The following is a 22556-nucleotide window of genomic DNA, read 5'->3' on the forward strand; positions in this document are numbered from 1 at the left end:
AAATACGTTTTTTCGGAATTCTGAGTACGCCATCAAATCGGGCGTCTAATTTTACATAAAAGTCCCTTTGACACCAAATTTCTATCTCATCACCGTTTCAGGCTGCAAATTATTGAAAAACACCTCTTTTTTCGCATGTTCAAAAATGGAAGAGGTCGTACCGCCCCTCCGTCACGAGATATCAAAAAACGGACCTCGGATTCGTGATCAGGGACAAAAGTTACCCCATAGGACAAAGTTTCACGCAAATCGAAGAGGGGTCAGGGCAACTTTTCCCGATTTCGTGTGAGTTGGTAGAGAATTACCCATATGAATTTTCAGTTTATTAGAGCTTTTATTTGAAGAAACACTCAAGTTTTCACAAAATATTGCATTTTTCGAAATTTCTAAAATTTTCAAAATTAGCATAGCAAGCAAAATTTTTAGAGCAATTTCACATTTTTTTGTAAATCAGAAAAAAAATCCACAAAATATCGTGTTTTTTTAACCAGAAATTTCTATAATTTGCAATCTGTATGGAAAGCAAACGGACTGAAACTGACTGAAAGAAAAAGTTTCTATTTTCTTTATTAAACTGCCCAAACTGCCTGCGTTATCAGTCTCAGATGGTAGTCCCAAATGTCTCCAAGTCCTAGTCCAGGTCGGATCGAGTTGATACCTGAATTTAACACTTTTGCCTTCCTCACTATACAGGCTATAATCCTGCTCTAAAAATGTACTTTTTATTTAAAGCTCGAAAATCCACCGTGATGTATACATATCGACTCAGAATCGAAAACTTAACAAATGTCTGTGGGTAGGTGTGTGTATGTGACCAATAATGTCACTCAGTTTTCTCAGCACTGGATAAACCAATTTTGACCAAACCAGTCGCATCCGTCTTGGTTCAGGGTCCCATACGGTGCTATTGAATTGTTTGAAGTTTCGATAGTTCAAAAGTTATGTATGTATGTATGTATGTATGTACCCCCATCTTGGCAGGACTTGGCCATGACCACAGAATATTTCAACTGAGACGGTTCGGTTAGTAACCACCATATATCTGAAGAACCTTTGAAACGAATACCTTTCTCTGGCTAACGATTTCTTCTGAAATTGTATAGACATAGCTCGATAATGCAGATGACTCGGACCAGGCAATCCACGACTCCCTCGTCCAGTTCATGAGTATATGAGATGGCCTTGGGCTGTTTTGGGATGGTGTTAGTAGTTATATAATGGTTTGATATGTTATACCTTATGACATTATTTCGCCACTACGAATCAATTCAGTTCTAGAGCATTAACTCCATGATGGCCGACTGGTTAGCGTTCCTAACCATCAATCCAAAGGTGTGAGGTCGAATCCCACCTTATTCTTAAAGGTTTTTTGTTCATATTCAAAGTTCAATTCCTGATTCCAAAATTTCAAGGGAACCGACTGGGATTTGATCCCTGAACCTTCTGCTTTCGAGGCAGAAGCCGCAACCATTAAGCCACGGAGCCGGTCATTTTCGATAGTTCAAAAGTTATGTATAAAAATGTGTTTTTGCATATTTTCGGAAATTGAATAAATGGCAGGAAATCGCACCAAATATCATCATGTTACATATCGTTAGTTAGGTAATCGAAAGACCTATCCAACCAGTCTAAAACATTGAAGATCTGGCAACCCTGCCTAGAGTTATGTCCACTTAAGTGATATTTATGTACTTTTTTGTAGCTGGATCTCACTTATATGTACGTAAACTAAGTCCGTATCCATTATCCGATCCATCGTACATTATGTTATCAAAATACCTTTCCAACGAGTCCAAAACATTGAAAATCTGGGAACCCTGCCTCGAGCTATGACCACTTAAGTGATATTTATGTACTTTTTTGTAGCCGGATCTCACTTAAATGCATGTAAACAATGTCCAGATCCATTATCCAACACATCGTTGGTTAGGTCATCGAAATATCTTTCCAACGAGTCCAAAATATTGAAAATCTGACAACCCAGTCTCGAGTTATGACCAAATAACTGATATTTATGAATTTTTTGAAGCCGTATCACATTTCAAATGTATTCAAACGAAAAAAATAAAAAATATAATTCAATTTTGCCAGTTACGGCCTTTTTAACGTTTTTTTATATTTTGCATCTTTTAAACATTGAGTACCGATTTGCCCCATTTCCCGATTACCTAGAGGGCTTATATTTGGTCCAGATGCTAGTTATATATGTCCAAACAATTCCTGAAAATTTCAGATTGGCGGATTGGTGAGGTCGATGCGAGATGGTTAATACCCATGGGTATGCACTGCTCGTGGAATCGCTCCTTACAGTCCAATAAGACTCTAGGTAAAAACATGATTTCAAATGATTACTTTTTTAAATTTAGGATATGTTACACCATTTTTTGAATAAATAAAAGGCAGAATTCAATGGCGTTGGAAATACTGACGCTCTTTTATTTCGTCAAACTTTTAAAGCCCAAATCATCAACTTTATAAACTTAATTTATTGCTTATCAGATTTTTTTTAAATTGGCATCAAAAGCACAGGGCCAGCTCCTGTTGTAATCGAGGGGCGCGACAATGCCCTCAATGTATTAAATATGAAGGTCATACGATGGATCAAATAAATCAGTGCAAAAAGGCGTCTTTAACCTAATTTAAAGCAAATGGACGCGGATTTAAATCGTTTGTAGATTTAAATTAAGCCGGGAAAGTGAATAACAAACTATCCATCACAATATTTTTGCTAATATCGGACCGTTGAACACGAATTTAGCTCGATAAGTTCCATTACTTTATCACTCAATCAAGGACACGTAGCCCGCACATTTCGCACCAGAATTCCCCACTCCAAAATCGATTGCCTGCACTCGAGGGAAAACCAATTCAAATATATTGACAACAAATTGAATGCGCGTCCATTCAGTAATCCGACGACGGTCTCTGAATGCCAATTGTATGCTGACACTCAGAATATGGTGACGGGGAGGAGGGGGGGGGACCCGTACAACGATAACCGGGCGGCTGGCATTGTCCTTGGTGTATTGCCGTATATGGGGACCGGGTGAACCCGTTCCCTGATGGGGATCGGAACCTGGAAAGGTGGCTTGTGATTCCACGGAAAGCACCTCGAAACAATGGCTAATTGCACCGGCTCCGGTCGGTTGGCCGTTGTGGATGCGTCCTCCTCGCCATGCTCTGGACCTTGTTTTGCAAGAGGAATGGCGAGGTTTCACGGACCAGAGGGCAGGCAATTAATGCGAAATGTGCAAGGAACACATGGCAAATGAGGGCTGCATGCTTGACTTTCGTTGCAGTGGTTCATGCCTGGGGAAAAAGGGGGGGGGGGTGCTAAATTCAATTAAATGTTTGAGGATAGCATAATGAATCAAGTTAGTACTTTATTCAAAAATTTAAAAAGATTTTAGGTTTTCCAAAAAACATTTTCAAGCACCCCAAAGAAACGCAATTCCGCATTAATCGTGCATTGTGAACCCACCTGGCCATTTTCCCGGACCATGCAAACTCATTTCAGAAGTTTGTGGGTGAAAAATCGGCACCAACACGGACGTCGGTGTGGGGGCGAGCTTCGAGTTGGTTTGTGTTACAAATGCCCTGTACGAGTGTTGAATATGCGACGTCTCGCACAACAGGAGCACCAAGTGAACCGTGTACCATCGATTGTACAGGACAGTTCAACCGGGAGTATTGTATGCAACTCCGGAAGTTCAAGGTCACCGTCCGAAGCGATCCAGGGTAGAGGGATGTAATTCGGCCTGTGGAACTCAACAACTTCTACAGAATTTTAAAGGTTCAAAAATTGTAAACCAGCGATTGAACTTGTATCCTTCAAAGACAAGTTGAGTCTCGTCCAACTGTAAAATAGCAGGGAAAATGCTTTTTGAGTTGAATCCACCAGTTGGATGGACGTAAAGTCCACTCCAGACAAATAAGAGAGAGAGGTATTGCTTGCCACAGGCAGCAAATCCTGTATCGGAAGCCAATCTGACATTGTTCGCATATCGTGCCTTATAGAGCAGCTTGTCCGGGCAAATTTCGATACTGTCGGTCGTAATCCAGACTGCGCTGGATATGTCTCAGAGTAAGGAAAACATACCATACAGTTTCCAGTGTAGCATGTTATTTTTTGTTGTATGGTACGAAAACATTCCACAACCGGCATACTGTTGGGGAGAAATTTGCTGGAAATGTGTCTTGTGGGAAATAAAAGCCAGCAAGCAATTGAAGATAACGTTTGATATCGTTTGTAGAGATTTAGATGGAAGAAATTGAAACAAAATAACCAAAAACAAACTTTCCATGACTGTTCAGCATGCCCCCCGAGAGAACCTCCCTGAGGCCGCCGACCACTCCAGAGGTTGTGGCCAATACTGTCAAAATGGCCGATTCTACGAGCAAAAATGTAGCGTGACGTTGCAACGGTGGAATATTTTGCTTTTTTTATATTTTTTTGAAAAAAAAAACTATGATTCGGCTCTATTAATCAATATAAACTAGACTATTTCTTGTTTTTTTATACATAATATTGACTGCTGAAACGAATGCCGTCATTGGTTTTTGAAGAAAAAAAAGGAAAGCTGTTTTTTTTTTGCACCCGCTTTACATTTCGTGACGTTACAACGCAAACTTTTACAAAAGAATGTTTTGCTTGCATTGTAACGTCACGGAAACTCTCAATGCTGTATGCTGTATGCTCAACCAATTCCGATCTGTCCAGTTGTATTCGACGGGAAATTAATTCTAGTTTCAGGACATGATCAGGTGTTTTTTTATGATGGTGATTAATGATTTCAGTGGATTTAATGATTGGCCATCTCCGTGCGAATGCGAATGATTTCGGTATTTTGATTTCTTGTAGTTAATACTTCACTTGCGCCAAAAGTTGTTTCGTAAGCCTTGAACTATGTGGAATCCAATCACAACATCCATGTTGACATAAACTTTGAAAAATATTTGCAACGGCCCTATCTGACTTTTGTTCTCTAAATCAAATCAAATTCTCATTGTTTGTCAGTAAAGGGACCATCCATAAACCACGTTGACTCTTTTTTGAAAATCTTTCCCGAAAATTTTAGTCTAGAAATTCAGCTTGTAGAAAATGATGACAATTTGAATATTTAGTAATCGATATGAATTTCGAAGCATTAAAGTATGTATTCTAATCTATTTTATATATGTATTTTTAATAGACTTGGTATTATATTTACGTATGTTTGTAATTTTAAATTTGAAAAATATCAAATTGAATTAATTTTCATCAAATACCGGAATCTGGGGCAAATCAAGACAAATGTTACAAATTAAGACAGCTGTTTAAGCCATTTTGTTACATAATGAATGACTTCAGTTAAAAAAGGAATAGAACAAAACAATTAGTATACACCGATTTCCAAATTTATAGCTACCGTCAGTGGGGGTGACTATGGGTCAAAAATCGATACACCTCTCGTAATCTCTTAATAACAAAAACAAATTGAATAACAGCGAAAATCTTTTATCGTAGAATTGTTCTTAGATATTTTACTAACATTTTTCCAAAATATGGTGTAATTTGATGGCCTCTAAATGGCAGTCGTTTGAAAATTGACCCAATCTCACCCCTTTGAGGGGGTGACATTGGGTCAAATGAAACTAAAATGATGCTCAAATACAATGATATAGTAAAAACAAGTCTTCCAACAGTGTTTCTTGTTCGAAGGAATCGTATTGACATGCTAAAATATTTGAGGCAGAGATTTTCAAACATTTGGGTACAACAAAATTTTTAAAAAGTTGATTTTTCCAGAGGTCATTTTTGGCCAAAAACGTACTTCAACTTTAGACAGCTGCTTAAATGACAGGATTTGTTTTAGGAACGAGATTTTTTCAGAAAAGTGATGTCCTTTGCACAACCCTTTTAACAGAATTTAGTTTCATTGAGAAGTACCTGAGAAATGGTAAAATCCGTAAAAAAATACGTTGACCCAATCTCACCCCCTAGACCCAATGTCACCCCCACTGACGGTATTAAATCTCATGTACCTATTCAGAATTTAGTCCCGATTTTCTCCAGTAAGCGGTAGTTACTTATAGTAGATGTACTTATTTAGTTAATCTATATCAGTATCTGTATCTGTAACAGCTGTCCCAATTCACCCCATGTGTCCCGATACGCCACAGGTAACCGTACTTCATAAGTAAGGCTACCAACTGTACGGATTTTTTCCTTACCTTACGGATTTTCGAACCTCTTCGCGGATTTTTAACAGGCCGGAATTTTTGTAGGGAATTTTACGCATAATACAGATTTAACAGATTTTAACAACCTTTTAATCATTGAATTGCTTTTTTGATTTGGTCGAAGCTTTTGTTAACTAGAAATTTTTATTTTTCTGTGAGTTTGATTTAAAAAGGGAGAGGTTTCCGGGGTTTCCTCAATTCAAACTTGATTATCAATAATTTTAGAGTTTTTTGAACTATTGTCTTTCATATGTTGATAGGACCTTTAAAAAAACGCTAGAATTATTCTTTTAGAAATTCCTAACTAAATATATTTATCCCTTTCCAAAGGCTTTCTAAAACTTGTAAAAACATTTGAACATTTGAATTAACAAATTAAGAGTTTTTAAAGGTCCTATAAACTGTTGTGTTTCACATGTTATAGAACCATTTCAATAAAAAAAAAAACTCTGGAAAAGTGTTCGTGAAAACACTAAGCACGATATTATTCTTAAAAACAAACTTGGCATTTCGTAAACTTTTAAACGTTTAACAAAAAAAAATGAAGAACATAATGATTTGACTCAAATCACGGTTTATTTTATGAATACTTTTAAACGTGCAAGTCATAAGCACTCTGATAGCATTTTGTGAAATTTGTTAGCTGTAAAAACGACACAGTTTTATATTTCTAATTGCCAATTATATTGAATTTAATTTATCTAAATAATTCATTGACAGTTTTTGTTATACCATGGTATCATATTGGCAAAGTGTACGGATTTTTGCTCAGCAAGAGTTGGTAGTCTTATTCATAAGAAATGCTAAAATCGTAGTTGAGCAACTCTCTACGAAATCGGCCGATTTCGACCATTTTTATTTTTTGTATTTTTTTATTTGACTTAAACTTTGTGGAGGCCTTCCCAATGACCAAATAAGCTATTATGCGTCATTGGTTCACCCATACAAGTCTCCATACAATTTTGGCTGCTGTCCATACAAAAATGGTATGTAAATATTCAAACAGCTGTTACTTTTGAATGAATTTTCTAATCAATTTGATGTCTTCGGCAAAGTTGTAGGTATTGTTGAGGACTTTTGAGAAAAAATAGGTACACGGAAAATTTTTTGCAGATTTTTTAATCAACTTTTTTTCACTAAACCTCAAATTCCCAAAATACGTATTTTTTGATTTTCGAGATTTTTTTATATGTTTTAGTGGACAAAAATCCGCAACTTTTGAGCCATAGAGCAACATGGTCAAAAAATCTGCCGCCGGGTTATGAATTAAAAAAAAAAAATCGAAGTTTCATGCAAAAACAAGTTTGACATTATTTTTTAATGCAAAATTGAATTTGCAATCGAAAAGTACTCTACAGATTTTTTGATGAAGGGCTCCGTTTTCAAGATATAGCCACCGAAAGTTTGATTTTAGCTAAATATTTGCAGTTTTTCAATTTAAAAAAATAGTTACCATGAGTGACCGTTTCTAAAAATGATAAGTGCAGTGCTTCTGGGGACGCGCAGTCCTGTTTTTTCGTGATAATTTTCGTCTCTTTTGTATTGCTGTTTGTGTTCAGATTATGTTCCACCAGTGCAAGGGGATGGTTGTTTATGTGCAAAGTGAAGAAAAAAATCAGGATTGTGCCTGCAAGAATGCTGAGTGAAGGGACGCGTTGGTTGGGGGAAATTATTCAGTTATGATTGTGTTTGTGTGCAAAGTGAAAAAAGCAAAAAAAAAAATGAAAAAAAAACAAATCAGGATTGTGAAATGGATTTTTGCGGTGTTCATTTTGTGCTATATTCGGGATCGTGAAAATCAGGAGTGAGTCGCGCTGTAGTTATAAAACAAGATCGATCTTGAAAATTATTCATATTAATCGGTGAGTTATTGTGTGCTTCATGCCCTTGTGTTGAAAAGACCTTCCCATAGCTCCGTAGCTCGGAGGGCTCGACGTCGGTTGTTTGTGTGTGTTAAGCCCTCTCCATAGCATCGTAGGTCGAGAGGCAACGAAAATCAATACCTTATCTAGCTAACAGAAAGAAGATCGGAAGACACTTGATGGTTGAGTTCGTCGCGTCTATTCCGTAACAAATTCATGAACTAAATGATTATATAATTAAAAATCAGACTACGCTATCATTGCAGCATTGCGTTTAACACCTCATTTTATAAATAAATATTATTTGGTTTTATTTTTCCACAGCCGGCTGTCTAAAATTAAACCATTTCATTAAAAAATTAACAACAGTTAAACGGGAAATGTCTCATCCGCAGCATCCGATTGTTTGCCTTGAGAATAAAATATAATACCTTTCAACAAACACTATGATTTTGGGTCGCATCATCATCTTCTATGATGAATCCTGACCAAACACCCTATCCTACTAACAAGTTTTCAGGTTCCTGGCGCTCGTGGGGTGTAAGCACAGAGTAAATCAGCTGCCCTAGTAGCAACCTGCGCTAACTAACATTCCCGTCCTTTAAAATCGAGATCTACAAACTGACATGGCGGGCGCCGTTGGTGGCCAATGACTGTTACCTATTCGCAACTGATCTTGCTTTGGCAATCATGGTGCTTTATCTTTTCAGCGCATTCATACATGCTGTTGATAAGGGAAATACCACTTGATAGTCGAAGTCTATGATCAGTAGTGCTGAAATGATATTACGGTTATGTTCAGCAACGGAGAAGGACAACCATGGGTGGTCTCTCATGCTCATGCTCATGCTCATGCTCACCATGAGTGACCGTTTCTAAAAATATTTTTTTTGAAGAGTTCAGAAAATTTGCTATAAAGTTGTCTAAGAGACATATTGCAGATTGGACCTCGGGTTGCTGAGATAGTGCCGCTCTAAGAAAAAGAAACACGAAAATTGAAGTTTTCTTAATCTCACCAAAATAACCCACCATTTTCTAATGACGATATCTCAGCAACTAATGGTCCGATTATCAATGTTAATACATGAAACATTCGTGAAATTTTCCGATCTTTTCAAAAAAAATATTTTGAAAATTTTTAAATCTAGACTTACATTTTAAAAGGGCCAAACATTAAATATTACGCCCTATTTTTTCTCAAAAGTCCTCAACAATACCTACAACTTTGCCGAAGACGCCAAATTGATCAGAAAATTCATTCAAAAGTTACAGCTGTTTGAATATTTACATACAATTTTTGTATGGACAGCAGCCAAAATTGTATTGAGACTTGTATGGATGAACCAATCACACAAAATAGCTTATTTGGTCATAGGGAAGGCCCCCACAAAGTTTGAGCCAAAACAAAAATTACAAATAAAATCCATTTCCGGTTTTGGTAGAGAATTGCTTAGGTGTAAAAAGAAGTTTGCAATTGCCTCAACAATCAACACATAGTTACGAGTAGGAATCTCGCAATCGAGAACGCCAAGGCAATGCTGAAGAGCGAATAATTTGATTTTGAACAATAATGAAACCAGGAAAAGATGTTCAGTGTTCGTGAAACAATGTATAGACATTACCTTTACCTTAATAAGTTTCAAATCTTGTACTTATTTTGTGAAATTCCCAAATGGTTTGGTTTCAGTTTCTCTCTGATCATTTTTACCAGCCTCATAGTACCCTTCACCAGCGCATCTAAGTTGCTAACAAGCTTATTCATTCAACACGTTCTGCGCCAGTTTCCTTCCCCGTTCATAATATCCCAGCGGATGAAGTCCTGTAAACCACGGGTAAGTATACATTTATCCATTATGATGCACTTATGAAATCGTCTGAAGAATTTCCCAGCCTGGCTATATCATTTTCTTCTTTTACAGACGGCGACGACCCGCCAGCAAATAAAGTGCTTCCGCAAATGAAATTCCACCGACGAGGTTAATCTGATATTCCCCGGTTGCCGTTGGGCAAACGAGCCGGAAAATGAGAAAAAGTGTAAAAGAAAAGTACATCGCAGCTTTGGCTCGAAAAAAAAACAACTCCCGAGCGCACAGTGTGCGAAATTTTCCCGAGAGCTTTAAGTTTTTTTTTTTGCTGGATGTTTGCTGGGGTTTGACGCTGGGGAAGGGGAGTCGGGTATCGCAATCTTTTTCATGTTGTTCTAATGTTTTACTGCCGCTGACGAAAAATTAATTTCATATTACATTCCGGTTCTTGCCTGCCTGTTGGCGCTTTTATGGTTTTCGTCGTGAGCACGGTGCGCAACCTTCTGGGAAGAAAACGCAACTTAATTTACACTCGACGGTAATGTTTTTCTTTGTTAAACTCTCCACAGCTCAAGGAAAAAATAGCCAAACTCGAAGGGCAGCTTGGCGATGAAAAGCGCCGCAACGAGGACCTCCAGTTCAGCGTGGACGAGGTGACGTTCTGCAACGATGAGAATAACGTAAGTTACTCAAGTTTTTAAAAAAAATTAAGGTAGTAGTTATTGAACAAGTTTTGGGTTTACTCTAAATTTGCGAATCAATTTCCAAAACGGTGTACAATGTAAGAGAAGCTCAAAACATGTTCAAAACACTGTCCCAACAACAACAAAAAAGGTGGGTAATTTCACAAAAACCACAAACCGCCCGCTGTCCATCACAGATTTTTCGTTTAAGCTGTAGCAATTTCGTGTTTCTCGGTACACCAATCTCATCATTCTGTTGTTTTTCTTTCCTCACAATTTTGCCCTCCTCCATACTTCTAAATGAAAAAAAAAAGAAAAATCCTTGTCAGATAAAATAAATCTATTAGGGAAATCATACACTCTGGGGCTTAAAACCGTGGGGGGGGAGGTGACGCTCTGGTTCACGTTGGAAAAGCTGTTGCTTGCTCGAAAAAAAAACCCCAACCACGCTGGCCCGAAAACATACAAACAGAGCACACCAACACCGTACCACGTCACGTGACCACATGTGCGCAAGCCGAAAGGATTATGGCGTGTAATTAAAACGGTGATCCCCAGTTTACGATCCCTGAAGGTGGTGGTATGCGGTAGAATTCAAAGTGCCCTCCTCCGTGCTGTCCAATTTGTTTGGGTTTTTCGTGGTATAAAATGTGATTTTTGTTTTTGTACGGTTTGAAACAGCAGCTTTTACTGTGTTCAAGTCTATTCGAGCAATTCATTTTTCTATTTTTGTTGTAATACAAACAAGTACGGGACACGACGTAATTATACATTTATTACAACAAACTACAAATAACAATTTAAAACGAAACTAAGACGACCCGAGCCGCAGACAGGCTGTGTCGCGGTGGACGGTCTACAATAGAATAAAGACAACACAAGTGACGACGACAATTTCTCCTCTTCCTTGCGCGCGGCTGGCATCGATCTTGTGTTGACGATCATCACAATGAGCTACCGCGCGTGATGATGTTGTGTCGTCAGGGTGGTCCTCCCAACACCTCCCCCCTTTAGTTTGAAGATGTTGTGGTGATCCTTCACGGGTGCTCTTCCAGAACGTGAAGAGTGGCGAAGAACTCCTGGCACTTGCTGAGGAGTAGCCTTGGATGGTGCGGATGTGGACTTCGAAGAACCACCCTAGTTGATCTTCAGCTGCTTCTTGCGATCACACACAAGAACGCCGTGTGGAGTTTGCGGGCTGCTGTTGTTGTTGAGCAGGATCATCGATTGCGAGTCCTGGCGATGCGATTAGCAGCCAAGAGATGTACACCAGTTGACCCGACCTTCCTTTGGGTTGACCGGGGTCCCAGGGCCAAACAGTGCATCGACGAACGGTGAGGAAACTGCCACCGGCGATGATACGTTGCCGTCCGATCAGCTGCAGTTCTGCTGGCGATGTCATAAACGCTGCGCGTCGACCCAAGGAGGTAAAGTTGAACAGCAGAAAAGCGTTGATTGATTGCCGGAGGGCCTCTCCCCCCGTTGATGATGAAGATGAGTGCTTGATGATGCTACACTCGGCAACCCCGTTGTTGTGTGGGTTGCGGTGGCCTGACCAGCTGGTTGGTCGGCCGGACTGCACGTCCTGTTTGATCTGGAGAACTGAGCCGGGTGGCGTTTCTCGCTTGGCGAGCGAAACGTACCGGAACGGGACGATGTCCGCAGTAGCGTGCTCTCTTGGACGCTGCAGTGCTTGACGTGGGTAGCTACCGTGCTGAACCTGTGCGTGTCCTCCAACCAAGCTGTCATCGATTTGACATGAACCGCAAAGTTTGCCTTCGTTGTTGTCCACCAGCTGAGTAGACGCCGGCGCGGATGTGATGCCCGGTGTGCTTGTGATGGTGGTGGACGACGGCTGAAGCGGATCGATGACTGTCAGGTTGGCGTGCTTGAGATCCGCCATCTTGTCGATGATGATCGGCGGAAGCACTGAGTGGTGCAGGTTCGTGATGGATGTTTGGCCGAAATTACGGTGTGTGTGCTTCCGTTCCGGGCCAACTGGATGCACGGGTGCTTGAACTCGTGGTTGCTGGAACTCCGGCGCTTGATCCGACTCCGCCGCTTCTTCGCCGGGTTGATCGCAAAACGGTGGGGCATCCTCGGAGAACGCACGATCATGAACGAGCTCGTGGTCGGCCAGCTGGGTAGCTGCCTGAACGAGCACCGTCAGAAGCTGTTGTTGCTGGGTCAGGATCTGGAGCAACAGCGGAATGATGTCCTCCGACAACAGATCTTCTTCCAGCAGCTCCCACATGGTCCACCTAACCTCACTCCGTTCGCGAACCGGAGGAAACTGCGGATTGCGGTCTTTCGCGCGGAACCGGCTAACCGACAATCCTCGTCGCCACTTTGTTGTAATACAAACAAGTACGGGACACGACGTAATTATACATTTATTACAACAAACTACAAATAACAATTTAAAACGAAACTAAGACGACCCGAGCCGCAGACAGGCTGTGTCGCGGTGGACGGTCTACAATAGAATAAAGACAACACAAGTGACGACGACAATTTCTCCTCTTCCTTGCGCGCGGCTGGCATCGATCTTGTGTTGACGATCATCACAATGAGCTACCGCGCGTGATGATGTTGTGTCGTCAGGGTGGTCCTCCCAACAATTTTGAATTATTCATTCAGAAATGCATCAATTTAGGGAGTTTGTTTAAATTTCATTATGCACTCAGCAGTTCTCTAGGAAAATGCAACTTTCGATAACAAGATTTTCTCAATTTTTTCATGTAGAAGCCATTTGTTGGTTATGAATTATCTCAAGTTTTCTTTTTAACATTGCTCTTTACTTTTCTCTTGTTTCCATTGAATAAATGTCACTTATAAGGCTTTCTAGGTCCAGTGAAAAAATATAATTTAACTCAAAAATTACGAACTCCTCGTCACAGTGTCCTGATGCAAACAATGATCGAGCTGTAGCTGTCACAGCCCTGCGAAGTATGTTGGCTGACATATCGGGCAGTCAGTCAAATAAACCAGCTAGAAGTCGCTTGACAAAAAAATTTTGCTAGAAAGAGATAGGAAACCTGATGCAAACAAACGTCCAGCTGTCATGTAAACATACTTTGAATGTGTTGGTAAATTTCTGACTAGAAAGCCTTATGTAAACATACTTTGAATGTGTTGGTAAATTTCTGACTAGAAAGCCTTATTAAGATATTATCATTTATCATTATCATTTAGTCCCTGATCACAAATCCGAGGTCGGTTTTTTGATATCTCGTGACGGAGGGGCGGTACGACCCCTTCCATTTTTGAACATGCAAAAAAGAGGTGTTTTTCAATAATTTGCAGCCTGAAACGGTGATGAGATAGAAATTTGGTGTCAAAGGGACTTTTATGTAAAGTTAGACGCCCGATTTGATGGCATACTCAGAATCCCGAAAAAAAACGTATTTTTCATCGAAAAAAACACTAAAAAAGTTTTGAAAACTCTCCCATTTTCCGTTACTCGACTGTAAAAATTTTTGAACATGTCATTTTATGGCAAATTTAATGTACTTTTCGAATCTACATTGTCCCAGAAGGGTCATTTTTTCATTTAGAACAAAATTTTTCATTTTAAAATTTCGTGTTTTTTCTAACTTTGCAGGGTTATTTTTTAGAGTGTAACAATGTTCTATAAAGTTGTAGAGCAGACAATTACAAAAATTTTGATATATAGACATAAGGGGTTTGCTTATAAACATCACGAGTTATCGCGATTTTACGAAAAAAAGTTTTGAAAAAGTTACTTTTTGCGTTTCTCTTTGTTTCGTCGTCCGTGTCTGTCGCGGGTGACCATGAATGGCCATGATCGATGACGACCAACTTTTTCAAAACTTTGAAAAATACGTTTTTTCGGAATTCTGAGTACGCCATCAAATCGGGCGTCTAATTTTACACGAAAGTCCCTTTGACACCAAATTTCTATCTCATCACCGTTTCAGGCTGCAAATTATTGAAAAACACCTCTTTTTTCGCATGTTCAAAAATTGAAGGGGTCGTACCGCCCCTCCGTCACGAGATATCAAAAAACGGACCTCGGATTCGTGATCAGGGACAAAAGTTACCCCTTAGGACAAAGTTTCACGCAAATCGAAGAGGGGTCGGGGCAACTGCTGTGTGAGATGGCGGAGAATTACCCAAAGGGAGTTATTGGCATTTTAGTGACAAAATAGCACAATTTTCAAACTCAAATATAAAAGTGTTCCATCCAGATATCAACTCGATTCGACCTGCAGCTTGTAGGGGACATCTAGGACTATCATCTGAGACTGAGAACGCTTTTAGCCTTTTTAAGATTTTTGACGTTTTTGAACCTTCAAACATTGTGTCCCGATTTGCCCCACTTCCCGTTGACCTAGAGTGCTCATATTTTGACCAGATGCTAGTTTCATATGTACAAACAACCCTTGAAAATTTCAGGCAGATTGGTGAGGTCGATGCGAGATGGGTATGCTTTGCTCGTGGACTCGCTCTTAATTAAACATGAGGAGTTTCTAAAAAAAATTAGATTTTTATTTTATTTTTGGAAAGTCCATGCATTATTAAAAAAAAAGTTTTTCAAAGGTTTTAAAAAATAGTTTTGCTGGAAATTGAGCTACTTGTTTCTCTTGTTAATGTAATTATTTAATGAAAAATGTTTATAAGCCATATTTCAAAAATAAACATAAATTTTATGTAAAATAATTTGAAAAAAAAATTAAATAAAATAATAATAATAATAATATGGCTAATAAACATAGTTCAGTAAATAATTACATTGTATTTTCAAATTCGATTTTAACAAAAAAAAAACAAATAACTGAATTAAAAATCAATTTCCAGCGAAACTATTTTTTAACACCTTTGAAAAACTTTTTTTTTCTCAAAAATAATGCATGGACCTTTTGTGCGGACAAACCTTACCAGTTGGAAGGATCTTCATGTTTCCGAAAATAACATAAAAATCTCATGTTTAATAAAGGGGTTACATGAAGAAAATCGTAAAAATTTTAGGCAAAGTTCTAATTTTTGTGAATTATTGACAAAAAATTAGAACTTTGCTTAAAATTTTTATAAACTATTTTTTTATAAAAATATTGCTTTGTATAGCATTTTAAACTGAAAACGAAGGACTATAAAGATGTTTTTTCATGAAATTTGTTCAACTGAAAATTCCTTTAAATATGAATATTTTTCGGATTGTGTTTCAAAAATACATAAAATTTATTGTTAGGATTTTTTTTCTAATCCTAGTGGAAAATTATCGAAAGAATCCAAAAATGGTTTTCGTTTTCAAATTCGAACTTATTGAATTCCATTGAATTTTATTGAAAAAAAATGAAACCTTGAGAATTTGAATAATCCTTTTCTTTAGTTTTTTTATTTAGCTTTCTTTTTTGTAAACTTACTAAAGGAAAACAATAAAAAAAAACCTTTGAAATATCTAAAAGATGGAGGATAGGGGGATTGAAATATCTAAAAGATAGGGGATAGGATAGATTTGAAGTTATTGATTTTAATTTTGATTATAATTAATAATATATATAATATAATTATATATAATATATCTAATATATTATATAATATATTATATATATAATATATAATATAATTAATATTAATATTCTTTGAAATATCTTCGAATACCTACAAACTTTTCCTCAAACAAATTCTTAAAAAATACTTTAACAAAAATAAACTACAGATTTTTTAACAAGAATAAATGATTTCAAATGAATATAAAATACTGACATACAATATTTTTGTTTTCTTATAAATCTTTTCAAGGAACTGCGAATAGAAAAACTAACAAAAATGTTACTGAGACAAGAATGAATTATTTAAAAGAATGAAAAAAAAACTCACAGAAACATTAAAAATACATTAAGCATCAATGATTTCTGAAGAATTAAAAAGTCTTTAAAACATGTTAGAGTTTTACGACTTTCTCTTATTTTACAAAAAAAACTGCTCATGTTTGAAATAGTGCAAAAAAATGCAAAAATGTTCACATTAAAAAAAGCATGGTAATATTGCATCTGGGAAGGAAAAAAAGTGTAATAGATTATGAAAACTTCTACATAGATATATTGATTAAAATCGACCAGCCTTTTTTCTAGAGATTTGCTACCACAGTTTATGTAAAATATTTGCACTTTCCACGTGGCAAAACAGCAATTTTCCCTCGCCAACCAGGGTTACACAAATTACCCCTGTCCAAAAACCCACCACCTGCACTCTGTAAATATCACCTCACATATTCTGTTATTTTTCATTTCGGTATCTCCATCCCCCCCACATCGGTCGAAATTACTGCAGGGAAAAATTCAAAATTCCGCTCATGTGAGTATTTTGCAGCAGCTGCACAAACACATCCACAAATTGCCGGTTTGTGATGGATGTGTTTTGTGTTGTTTCACTGTTGTTTTTTTTTCTTGTCGTTTCCCGCTCTCCCTGGCAATCGATATCGATCCTTGTCCCTTGTTGCCGCTGGATGCTGCTTTTGTTTGTTCCTATAATGATCCTCTCCTCCACACCTGTGTTGCATGCCTATCGATTGTCAGGAGGGAAATTAATTGGCTTCGAGCAATTGGACGTACACGTGTTGATTGGCTATGGCTAGTCCCTTCCCTGTTTTGTAACCTGCCCTTAAGATCCTGTATCCTGTCCAGTTCGCTTGTAGATTTCCTGAGAATTCTCATTCCTTTCATCTGGTCACTGTTTTGTTTTTGTTGTTTGCTGCATGTTCTGAAATGTTTGAAATTAATGTCTTTCGTAATTGAAAAAGTGTCTGTTAGATATATTGCACTGATATTGATAAACTGTATGTCATTTAAAAATTATAATATCCAAATGTTGGAGGAAAACCAGTTCAAGCATAATGTACTGATTAATTACTATTTCCTTGATTTTGTTTTTTTGCAATAATTTAAATCATGATATGGCAAATTACATGGAGACGCTTGGTAGTTCATGATTCTGAAAAAAAACCTCTTCCTTGCGTGCTTGAATTTCCGCCGCAATCTTATCCAAGTATGCGCTGGAATACCTTGGGCAATGTTTGTCAAAATCGTAGCGAAACGCCAACGTTTATGTCAAGCATGTAAAGCATGCTGCATGTGAGATTATGCTGCTATGTACGTGTTTTGCATGGATTGTTGTTCAGGCGATTTTCCCCTCCAACTCGCCACAAACTAATCGATTTGAAATTTCCCAATCTCCCCTTCTTGCACCACCAAAGGCCCAAACCCAAATCTACAAGGAGCGAATAGCGGAACTAGAGAAGCAAGTGGGACAGAAGGGAGGAGCCGAGCCGGATCTTCCCGCCAAGGAGCCAGGTAACTTCAGCTTAACGAATGAAAGCGATTCAGTGTCTAAACACAAAGCCGTCCCCTGCAGATTCCACGGCCCAGCTGAATGCGGAAATCGACAAGCTCAAAGCGGAGATACTCCAGCGGGACCAGAAGCTGCACCTCAGCGAGGAACTCAAGCAATCGCTCGAGGATGAAGTCGCCAAGCTGCACGAGCGGTTGGCCGAAACGGAGAAGAATCTGGACATCAAGGAGTCGAGCTACAACATCAGCGAGCAGTGTCTCAAGGAGAAGATCACCTACCTGGAGGGACGGATCGACGAGCTGGACGTGGAGCTGACGACGAAGGACGCCGACCTGGAGAAGCAGTACCTGGAGCTGAAAAACGCCGAAGGAAACCTGGAAGAGGAAGTGTCCCAGCTGCAAAACGACGTGCGAAGCAAGGAAACGCTGCTCGGCGAGCGTGACAAGCAGCTTGAGAAGCTGACGGCTGAGGTTGAGTCGTTGTTGAATGATCTCCGACAGAGGGATGTGAAGCTACTCGAAGGAGAAAGCGGACTCAAGGTTGTGCTGGAGGAGAAGGATGGCGCAATCAGCAAGCTGAGCAACCAAGTGGAAGAGCTGACGCAGGAACAGGCAGCAGCTAAGCTCGCACTGGAAGACAAGGAGAAAAAGATAAGCGATTTGAATGCGAAACTTGTGGCTACCGAAGAACAGGCAAAGCAACACGAGGAAAGTGTCCGAGAGCTCAAAAAGAGCCAACAAACGCTGGAAGAAAGTCTCAAAGCAAGCGAGAAACTTGCAGAGGACAAAGAGACGATTCTCGTAAAGATTCAGGACGATCTGAAGAACAGTTCCGCTGGGAATGAGGAACAACTGGCACTGCTTCGTTCGAAGGACGCCGAACTGGAGCAGAAGCAGCAAGACATCGACGCGAAGCAATATCAAATCACAAACCTCGAATCCAGCATCACAGAACTTTCGAAAAAGCTCGACGACACCGTCAAAGACCGTGACAGCCGTCAAGCGGAACACCAAGCCGCACAAGAATTCGAGAGCAAAGCCAAGGAAGACCTGCTCAAGAAGCTCGCCAACTATGAGACTGATCAACTTGCCAAAGACAAGCAGCTGGAGGAAGCGGAAATCCTCGTCAGTGCCCTGCAGGGCGAACTGAAAGAACTCAACGCGGCCAAAGCAAATCTTGCCCGGGAGCTGGAAGACACGCGAAACAGTTTTGCCGACCGGGACAGCGCCTTGAGTAAGCTCAACGAAGAGCGAACCCTGTTGGCCGAACAACTGGAGAAACTGCGGAAAGATTCGAGCGGGGCCGTGTCGCTGCTCGAGGAAAGACTGAAGAACGCACAAAAGACGCACGAAGAAGAGCTGCAGAATGCGACGGAAGCTCACGAGAAACAGATTGGTGCCAAAGAGGCCGCGATTGGAGAACTCGAAGCATCGCTGGACAAACTGGGGCAGCTTAAAGAGCAACTGCTAACGCAGCTGGACGAATCAAAAACCTTCGGCAAGTCGTCAACAGACGAACTCTCCAGCAAAACAAGCGAGATTCAGGAACTGAACAAGCAACTCCAAGCGCTCAAAACGGAACTGTCTTCCAAATGTGAATCAGCAGACAAACTAAACAACTCGCTAAGCGAAAGCTATGCCAAGGCGGAGTCCAGCGAAAAGAAGCTGTCCGAACTCCAGGAAAGCTTCGGTAAGCTGGAGATCGAGCATGCCGACCTGAAGCGCAAGATGGAAGCGCTGGAGCAAAAATCCACCCAGTTACAGCAGCAGAAATCCGACCTCGAACGTGAACTGGACACGCTGCGGTCCTCCACGCTGGACTCGAACTCGGAGCTCGCCAAGACCACGGAAGAGTTGAAAAGCAAGCAGAAACTGCTGGAAGAGCTGCAGGATGCGTTCGACAGCAGCAAGATCGACATGGAGCGGCGACTCGACGAAGCGAACCAGTCGAACGCTGGGCTGAGCGATCAGATCGAACGGTTGCGCGGTGAAATGCAGCACATTTCCGGGCAGAAAATTGACCGCGAGAACGAGCTGAACGTGGAGCTGGCCAAGATCAAGGAGACGGCCGAGGTGGAGAAGGAGAACCTGGTGCGTGAGATTGCCGGGTTGAAGGCCAGCTTCGAGGAGGAGAGGAGCCGGTTGTTGAAGGAGGCCGAGTTGAAGCTGGTGGAGTTTGAGCAGCTGAAGGAGGAACTGAACGGGAAGGTGGCACGACTGGAAGGTTCGTTGAAGGAAGTGAAGGATGAATTTGAAAAAGCCGTTGAGAAGGCGGGCAAGGAGCGTTCCGAGCTGGAGGATGTGCTGAAGAACAAAACTGAAAGTGAGGATTCGCTGAAGAAGCAATACGAGGAATTGAAGGAAGCGGAAGCGAGTGTCAAAAAGTCGCTAGCTGAACTGCGAGACTCGATGGAGAAGGGAAGTCACGATGCGTCAGCTCAGTTGGATGAAAAGAACACCAAGATTACGGAACTGGAGAAAGATCTGCGGTCACTGCAGGATGAGTTGTCCAAGAAGCAGAGCGAGTGCGTCGAGTCGAGCAAGAAGCTGGAGCAGAATGCCGAGATGCACTCGGAGCTGTTGAAGCAACTGGAAGGCTATCTAATGCAAGTACAGGAAGTGAACGGAGAGAAGGGTAAGGCGGAAGCTACCTGCAAGGAGCTGACTGCGGAATTGACAGGATTGAAGGAGAAGTACCAGGAGATGGAGGAGGAGCAGATTGATCTGGTGAACCGAGAAGAAGTGCTCAAGGAAGAAGTTGAACAACTAAAGGGAAGTTTGGAGGGTGTCCAAGAGCAGTGCAAAGACCTGCAAACGCAGCTAGAGAAGGAAGCACAAAAGTCGGCGAGTACAGCGGGTGAACTGGAAGCCAGTAAAACGCAATTGGAACAGGAATGTACACGACTGGCAGGAACTGTCGCGGAGAAGGAGAGCGCAACTGTAGAGTTACGATCAAAGTTAGAAGAATTGTCAAGCCTTGTTGAACAACTTCGTGCGGAGGTGAGTTCAAAGGATCAAACGATCAAAGCGGTTGAAGAGGGTTCCCAACAGAAGGGACTGGAGCAAGAATCTCTGCAGAAGTCGGTTCAAGAAAAGGAATCGCTGATCGCACAGAAGGAAGCTGAAGTGCAGCAACTTCGAAGCGATTTGGCACAGAAGGAGGAAGCACTACAGCACGTGTTCGACAAGTTAGCATCTACGGAGAAGTGCCTTACCGAGAGGAGTGAACAGGGAACGAAGGCAGCTACTGAAGTGAGCGGTTTGAGGGAGGAACTGGAGAAGGTGAAAGCTGCTGGGAAGACACAGGATGAAAAGCTAAAGGAACAGGACAGGACGATCCACGAGTTGGAAACAAAACTTTCGGCACAGACGTCGCAGTTTGAAGACTTACTGAACAAGAAGAAATCCGTGGAGACGGAGAGTTCGCACAAGTTGCACGAGCTGAACCAGAAACTGCTGGAAATGGAAAGTCTGAAACAACAGGAGATCAGCGAACTTCAGGAGAAACTTTCCTCTACGCTAAGCAAGTTTGAGGCCCAGATGAGTGAATCGGCCAAAACAGTTGGAACGATGCGGTCGGTTGAAAAGCGCCAACAGGAGCTGGAGTGTGAAAAGAAGGACCTGGAACTGCGCGAAACCGAAATGCAGATCGCAAGTCGAAAGCTTCAGAAGGAGATTGATCTTCTCCGAATGCAACTAACGACCAAGGACAGCGATATTCGCAAGTTACGGCAAGAACTGGAATCGGCAGCGGCTTCCGGTACATCAACGACAATGACCATCGGTAGTGAGACCACCGACGATGACGCTGGAGCGCAGATAAACTTCCTGAACTCGATCATCGCCGACATGCAGCGTAAGAACGAAAAGCTAACGCTCCGCATCCAGGCGCTGGAGCAGACCAGCATCGAAGGCACAGGGTAGGTTTTCGATTTCGGGATTATGTTCACTGTTTACCAAACTAACCCAACTCTACTTTATTTTGCCAGCTTCAACTCGAGCTTCGAGTTTGGCAAGCGGAAGCCGGCACCGCGCGTGTTCTGCGACATCTGCGACGAGTTTGATCAGCACGAGACGGAGGACTGCCCGAAGCAGTGCTCGGACAGCCCGCCGGAATCGCTCAAGCATCCGTCGTCGGCGGCGGACCCGACGAAGGAGCGCAAGGTGCCCCCGCCGCGGAAGTACTGCGAGGGATGCGAAGGTAAGGCAAAGTAACAATTTATAATGGGGTTTCATGTTCTAGTCATGTTGCATGGATGTTTTGATTTTAGATTTAGGTACTAGAAGCTGCAACGCTACAAATTACTGAAATAAAATCTCGATATCTGATTGAAAGTCCATTAACTCGATTACCGTCATCTGGTTCGAATCGGGACTACAGTCTGAAAGGGACAGCACGTTTTAGAGCACTTAAAAGCTTGAAATTTGAAAATCGATGCACTATTTTTGTTGATCTGTGCCTGTTCTATCCGCAAACAATCAAAAAATTACAAGGTAACAAGGCTAAACAGCTGTCCCAATTCACCCCATGTGACCCGTTTCGCCCCAGGATGACGGTATCCGAAGTTCGAATGGTTGATTGCCTATTAAATTACAAAATCTATCTATCAATATCCTGGATCTTTACTTATGACCTATCCAGAACTAATTTATTTTATATATTTATTTTTT

The 22556-nt window shown here is 40.8% G+C and overlaps 1 protein-coding gene across 9 annotated transcripts in view; it reads left to right on the top strand.

Annotated features, from left to right (window-relative positions):
* Window positions 1-22556, top strand: part of LOC6036674 (restin homolog) — a 207413-nt gene that overhangs the window by 172799 nt on the left and 12058 nt on the right. For 7 of the 9 annotated variants that reach the window (XM_038254798.1, XM_038254799.1, XM_038254800.1 and 4 more), the window contains 5 exons: window positions 10459-10569; window positions 16870-16893; window positions 17792-17888; window positions 17950-21805; window positions 21875-22086. In XM_038254798.1, the coding sequence (XP_038110726.1) occupies window positions 10459-10569; window positions 16870-16893; window positions 17792-17888; window positions 17950-21805; window positions 21875-22086 (4300 nt within the window). The remainder of the gene's footprint in view (window positions 1-10458; window positions 10570-16869; window positions 16894-17791; window positions 17889-17949; window positions 21806-21874; window positions 22087-22556) is intronic. The other 2 variants (XM_038254797.1, XM_038254804.1) reach the window with 2 other exon arrangements.

Source organism: Culex quinquefasciatus, chromosome 2 (genome assembly GCF_015732765.1).
Source record: "Culex quinquefasciatus strain JHB chromosome 2, VPISU_Cqui_1.0_pri_paternal, whole genome shotgun sequence".
NCBI classification, from domain to species: Eukaryota; Metazoa; Arthropoda; class Insecta; order Diptera; family Culicidae; genus Culex; species Culex quinquefasciatus.